Below are 7,283 nucleotides of genomic sequence, written 5' to 3'. Positions count from 1 at the left end.
TGTCTCTCCCTGTGCAAATTTACAAAATCAGCAGGGGATCAAATACTTTTTCCCCCTCACTGTAAATATGCTAAAGTTAACAAACTACAGTTGGCAAGCAGGCAGGGTCTTTAGTGCAAAAAAGTCATGCTATGTTTCTGCTACAATAAATCAATCTTGCCTGCCTGTTTGCAGTCTCCTTTAGACCCCTTTCACACTGAGGCGTTTTTGCGCTAAAAATAGCGTCTGCAAAGCGCATCTCAAGCCACCCCAGTGTGAAATTCTGACTGCTTTCACACTGGGACGGTGCGCTTGCAGGACAGCAAAAAAGCAGCATTGGATTGAATGGGCAGCGCTGCCGAATCGCCTGCAAAGCGGGTGCTTTTAACCCCTTATTCGGCCGCTAGCAGGTGTTAAAATTGCGCCTCTAGCAACCAAAAAGTGCTGCTGTAACAGTGGTAAAGCCACCGCCCCAGTCTGAAAGTAGCCTTAGAGTGTATGACCTAGTTCACTGTACATTTCCAGCATACCTCAGCACGGAAATGAATGCACTTACTGTGTGCATGTGTGGGAGTTACTCCATCCCCCACTAGCCAATCAAGAATGCCAAAGAAGCACAAGATGGTGTTGATGCTGACCAAGGTAAGTATTTGTGGATTGTAGTCCTGCTTTAGGCTGCGCTGTCCAAGATCGGATGTGATTCGCACTGCAGTGCAAATCACATGCGATCTCTGTGCGATGCGATTTCAGCCATACAGATAGTATGGCTGAATTCGCATCACATCTGGCCCAAATTCGTACAGGACCGTTTTTTTGGTCCGCAGCAGAATCGGATCGCATGGGTGTTCACACCATGCGATCTGATTCCTGTCCGAGTTTGCAGATCGCACTGCGATATGCGAACTGATTTGGAGGTGTCAATAACTTTTAACGGACACTCCCAGCAGTTCGCATAGGGCAGTGTGAACTGCCGCCAGGAGACATGCGATGCGGGAACCCACAGTGGATTTGCAGCGTTCCCGCATCGCCGCAGTGTGAACCCAGCCTTAAGGGGGAAAGTTGAAAAGCATGTGGTAAGTGTCCACAGCAATATTTCAGCTGCAGCTGTTTTTATCACTACCAATTAAACACTGCAGAGTGTTCTTCAGATACAAGGTATAGCCTGTTTGTGATTTTGTTTTTGTTTTTTTAGCTTTTCATTTTCTTTTCCTATCTTTTTCAGTGTCAGGTAGCTTTAAACCGAAAGGTGATTTCTGACATGGCTGTATATGAACCCAAGACATTCAAATCACTGGCGGCATTGGCCAAAAGAAGAGGTGAAGAAGGCTTGGCATCTGCCCTTGGAGATGGGAAGGAGCCTAATGGAATATTTTCACGTGTGGTCCATTATCGCTAGTTCAGGATAAGGCGTTGCCTTTATAAACTGTACAGATCTGCTGCAGAGATCACGTTAAAGGTGTTTATTTCTTTGGTACCGATGCAAGGACAGTAGGAACTCACAGGAGTCTGTTCTTTGTTACAGCTTTCTGTTTTTCCTCCCAACCCAGGACATCAGAACTTTCCCCAGTGCAGGAAACACCTGCATATGTTTGAATTGAACTTTGTTTTAACTGGTTAAGTGAACCACTTTCTATGTGGGATATCTCATCTGGGGTGAACCACATGCCCAACAAATACATTGCATGTCAGATGACGACATACAGGGTCTTGTTACTTATTTGTGCATCTTATCTCTTACTATGATTATTAATAAAATGTCTTAAAGGGCCAAGTGTTGTGTTGTAGTCCAGGTTGTTTTGTTACATGCAGTTCTGCACTTTTTCTGCTTTTGAAGCCCAGCTCTGGGCAGTCATTTTAACCCCTTTGAGACCATAGTCCAAACAAATCTTGAGTGGAAATAGCTCTGAAGGAAAAAAAAATTGTATGCACAGCTTATTGCCATATTATAGCAGGCTTATCTAGCTAGCAACCTCCTCCAGCACTACCTAAAGCACACTGATCATGACCTTTGAGCCTGACACTGACCCTGCTCTAGCAATTTTATTTTTTACACACGTTTGTTTTGTATCATTTTCTCCCTGCTAGAGGGGAAAAAATATATACATCTTTTTCTCCATTCTCAAGAGGAGAAAAACTATAGGGGTGGGCTGTTTCTGATCACGAACAGCCAATTGGAGGTTATCACAGTGATCTAGAGCCAGTCCTCTCAGCTTCCTATCATTTCCAGCCTGACAAAAGCCCATGAAAATTATTCCTCTTTAAAACCTAATCTAAATCTAACTGTTCACATCAGTGTGTTGCATTTGGAAAAATTGGAATTCAATGGGAATGCACCAAAAGCGCATCAAGATTGTTAAAAACGCAATATTGTTTTTGTGTGCACCAATGTGAAAGTGGACCTAAAGTGGTTCTAATGAGAGAAGGGTTTTTGTTTTCATGCATTCTATACACAAAAGTATAAGGAGCTCGGACCGTGGGTGGGGGACCCAAAAAGAGAGGATTGGGGCTGCTCTGTACAAAACGGGTAAGAATAACATGTGTGTGTCTTTTTTTTTTTTTTTCTCCCAACCTTTACAATAACTTTAGGCTAGCCATAGGCCGATGAAAATTCAGCTGGTTTAGCAGGGACCACTTTAATTGTGGTCATTGTGTGGCCATACTTGTTTGACAGAAGTCCTTCCATGGATTGACTTCTGTTGAATGGAGGCAGTGGAAACCACCCCACCCCCCTCAGTGCTCCTGGCCGATGCCCCATAGGAAGCCATTTTCTATGGGGGCACTCGTGCAGGCATTCTCCCCAACCAGGCTGTTTGCGTCTATTCAGACACACAGGCCAGCTCATCCCTGCCCCCCACTCTCTGTTTACAGGTTTTGACTGACAGCGCAAAAGCCAATTGCTTCTGCTACTCTCAGCTGAGCCGTGAGAGGGGAGGAGACTGCTGCAGATGTGCACAGTGCTGGACCGAGATCTGGTTCAGGTAAGTATTTAGGGGGAGCTGCACTTAAAAGGTTTTTTTACGTTAATGCATTATGATTTAAAAAATAAAAAAAACATGTTTTTAACTTTACAAGCACTTGAATGCATGCACAGCATAGCACACCTGCATTAAGTGTGAATGGGCTTGAAGGGCTTGTTCAATTGTGTGCTTATACTGCTGCCCCCTCTGAAAAATATGTATTGGATTGCTTTTCATGGGCATTTTACAGGCAGTAAGGAAGCAATATGTTGCTGCCTCCTTGCTTTAACCCTAAAAATGCTGACCCACTGCACCCACATGCATTGCACGTATTTGTGGCTCTGTCTTATTCATATGGATTGAGTGCCTTTTTGGAAGTAACGGGCTGTGCCCATGTTGGGTTGCTTTTCAGAGGGTGTTTGATAAGCAATGAGCAGACATGTTGGCTCCTCATTGCCTGCTTTAACCCTGAAAATGCCCATCCACTATGCCAAATTGGTTGTGTTCAACAGTGGTACAACAATCTAAAAGCAACATGCTGTTTTTTTTTATTTGTGTGTAGTCCTAAGCATCTGTGTACCCTAGTTCAGGTGGGCAGTTGGGGGGGAGGATGGTCAAACCACAGCTCAACTACCTGCTTTTACTATCCCCTAGCTGCCCTTGTGAATAAGCCCTTTGGGATGTTGACAGGCATTTCTTCAGAGAATAAACCAGATTATTATTAATATACCAAATTTATAAAGTACCAACAGTTTGCACAGTGCTTTACGAAATAAAAGGAGATGGTAAAGATATACAATACAAGAGGGTCATGGGGTGCTCTGCTCCTGAGAGCTTACAATTTCCAATGGTGGGGCAAGTTAGACAAAAGGTAATAACTGTGTGTAGATGAGTTGGTGGAGAAAGTAAAAGTTCAGCTTTTAGGTAGAGGCTTCCCTGAAGAGTTTTCACGGATCACCTAGAGGCGGACAAAGTAGGAAATACCCAGACAGATTGGAGTGGAGAATTCCAGAGGATGGGAAGGCTCTGGAGAAGTCCTAGAGGAGCACATGGAAGGAGGAGACCAGGGAGCTAGAGAGCAGGAGTTCTTGGGTGGACTGTTTGGGTGATATATTGAGACAAGATTGGTGATGTGGATGACTGTATTCTGTTTTTAGGTTTATTTTTATTTTTTGCTAGGTGGGTAGAAGCCAGCGGAGAAATCGGCAGAAAAGGGCAGTGCACACTGAGCAGTTGTTAGGGTGGATGAGCCTGGTAACGGTAATCATGATGGGGGGGGGGGAGATGCCAATGAGGAGGCTCTAGTCAGTGAGAGGTAATAAGGGGAGGAATTGATATTTTGGTGGTGGTGTTGGTTAAAGGGGGGGGGGGGTTGGAAATGTTACAGAGGTCAAGATGGCAAGATCTAGACAAATTAGATGTGGAGCCTGAATGGGAGGTTCGATTCTGGGATTACAACTAGCACCCTGAAATCGGACCTGAAATGGTGAACAGGGATCCACCAGACCCCTGCTGTGAGCCGCATGTGAAAATAGTGTGAACCCAGCGTAGGGTAAAAACTGCCTAAACGCCTCACTTCCTATCCTACCTCAGAAGAAGGGGTGGGACCCACAACCAAATAACAGACCTAGGAACCAACCCCTAGGTGCAACTCAAACAGCAGCCTGCAAGACTTTCCGGCCAAAGCCGGTGTCAGCGATATGAACCTTATAAAACTTGGTAAATGTGTGAACTGATGACGAAGTAGCCACCTTACAAACCTGAACAACAGAAGCAGAGTGATGAAAAGCCCAGGATGTGTAGTGGCTGGAGCCTTGTGGCCTGCAAGAGCATAGCCTCGCATAGCCTAGCCTAGCATAGCATAGCATAGCCTCGAGGTGTACGTGGCCTGGCCAGGCAACGTACACCTCGAGCTCAGGCGGAGATAGCAGAGCGGGACTTTTTAAAGCTGTACATATAACCGCAATTTTAAACCTTTGCTTTGTAAGTAGTCTTAATCTATTTTCTGAATAAAAACAATGTTTTAAACGGTATCACACTATGGATGTGCCTCTTCTTTACCATATATAACGTGGCACACCGCACTCACGGAAAAACGAGGGATCCCCAGTATCACATCTGAAGGAAGCCAGAGAGCGACACAATAGCTGATATTGTGAAGGCTGATCCACCCCGGATGGGGTCCTTTTTCCGGTGAGAGCATAATAATATATAAGTAGCCACTGAACACGAGGAACACAACTGGAAACCATCACCTCCCCCCTTCACCTACCGAAGATTCCGTCACCTATTAGAGACTTTTCACAATTTCAACCGTACACGGTTCACTTGCAACTTTGCACATTTTTTAATTTTTAATATTTATAGCACACGTTCTATTCTTTTATTTCATTTTTTATTTATTTTTCATTTATATTGTGCTATTTACTGTGATATTCACCTTGAATATATTTTGCACGGAATTTCTGAAGCACTAATATTGATCAATCACTATCACTACACTTACTGGTAGTTCACCGATATCACGTCTAATTTTATTTCATTTTATTTTATACCTTTACAATTCATATTTTCTCCTCCTTCTTATGACACAAATATTGGCACATGTAGTTTTATTGGCACTTGCACTTTATTAATAACAGCATATTGTCATAGCTGTTTATGGTATATGGATAAGCATTTCATATATTATAGTGTCTATTTCACTATTTTTGTTTAATTAGCCAGCACGCTGAGAATTATATGCAATAAGTGCCTTCACTTACAGGTTTTCAATAGTAAACGGTATAGCGTATATGGTTGAACATTTTTCACTTGATGATTGTACCCTACTATTCTCATCCAATTGCCAGCACGCTGTGAATTATATGCAATAGAGCCCTCATCTAGAGGTCCGTAGTAGTAATTGGTATAGCGCCAGATCTATTCCTCTTTTTCCCTTCAACAAATGAAGGTAAGTCTATACTCCTTACATTATAAGTAGAGAAATATAAAAAGAAATTATAAGGAAGAAATATAGCCTTGGGCATAGAACCACCTTGTCTCTATATACAACACCAAAAAGGGCTGCTTGCAGGAAAGAGCCACAAACTCAAACACTTGATGGACTTTTTGTGACAAAGTGGAGAGGGGAATATCCCAAATGAATGCTTTTGTAAGGCCAACAAAACAAGGTTCAGGTCCCAAGCTGGTAGGGGAGGCCTTGAGCGTGGAACAACTCAAGTGACCCCCCTGGATGAAAGTGTGAACCGGGAAGATAGAGGACACTGAAAAAGAATGGCCAACCTACGATCCACACCTCTCTGAAAAAGGCTCAGAATACAGGTAGCCAAGAACTTGAGGGGATAGACCTCCAAAGAAAACTATAAGCTATACATTTTTAAAAAGGTTTCGAGAGTGAATGAGGGCCTTGCTGCTGGCTGAGTGGTTTCTGACGAGGGGACAGGCACCAATAAAAGCGGGGATTATTAATGGGCCACACATAAGGGCTCTGCGGGGAAAAGGGTCCCCTCTGTGCCACATAGGGTGCAAGCACTGGTGGTATGCCTATCCTTGAGGTAGGGATACCACCCCATACATTTGAAACGGAACACATATTAATTACACAGGTTCCATGGCTGATTAAGGTGGTAATTAAACTCACTTGGTGCCTTATCTGCATTAAATTAGCCTCAGAACCTGTGTAATTCATATGTGTTAGGGTTTAAATGGATAAGGTGGCATTGAGGTCCCTACTGCTTTTTGCCACCTACCCCCGAGCTCCTTAAAAGAGCAGGCTTGGGCAAAGTGGAACATATCCCCCCTTAATGCGGAGGGGGACTTCTCAGACTCTGAGCTCTTGGGCTATCAAGGACATTTGGTGGTGAGGGTAGCCGAAGGCTTCGTGGCCTTATCCATAGAGGTGGAGTGTTTGCCCGTCCCTTTGTCCTTCAATGAAGTATAGAAAATAACCATTGAAAACACACAAGAACAGGTCTGCCTGGGCATGTTTATAACAGAGCCAATTAGTAGTCATCTTTATTTGTGTGGAAATCCGTCCCTTCTAGGTGCAGATCCAATAACACATGAGTTATACGTGTTCCCATTTCTCGTGACACCAGCCACTGACGTCACTCCGCCTAAGGCGGCTCATCGGCCGCGGTGCACTATGGATCGGCAACGTCACGCCTGTTTATCAGAATCTCCAGGTTTGAGTAATCCAGCCGGAAATGGGCGGGGCCTGCAGGCCGTTTGCTCACGTTATCTGACGTATGTCACCTTATGATTGACAGAGTGGAAGTCCAACCAGCGTCGAGGATTTCCCGTAGCCCGCCAATGGCGCCGCACGGGGTAGGCGGGCCTGTGGTG

The 7,283-nt window shown here is 44.3% G+C and overlaps 1 protein-coding gene across 1 annotated transcript in view; it reads left to right on the top strand.

Moving 5' to 3' along the window:
* MRPL20 (mitochondrial ribosomal protein L20) overlaps positions 1 to 1,750 on the top strand; it is a 37,364-nt gene extending 35,614 nt beyond the window's left edge. Inside the window, exon 4 of the mRNA XM_077457627.1 lies at positions 1,202 to 1,750. Within this exon, the coding sequence (XP_077313753.1) occupies positions 1,202 to 1,375 (174 nt within the window). The 3' untranslated portion in view covers positions 1,376 to 1,750. The remainder of the gene's footprint in view (positions 1 to 1,201) is intronic.
* The last annotated feature ends 5,533 nt before the right edge of the window (positions 1,751 to 7,283 follow it).

The sequence above is a fragment of the Lithobates pipiens genome, unplaced genomic scaffold (assembly GCF_037356315.1).
Source record: "Lithobates pipiens isolate NorthernLeopardFrog02 unplaced genomic scaffold, aLitPip1_a1.2 Scaffold_27, whole genome shotgun sequence".
Taxonomy (NCBI): Eukaryota; Metazoa; Chordata; class Amphibia; order Anura; family Ranidae; genus Lithobates; species Lithobates pipiens.
The sequence above is the reverse complement of the archived record's forward strand: the minus strand, read 5'-3'. Positions and strand labels throughout refer to the sequence as shown.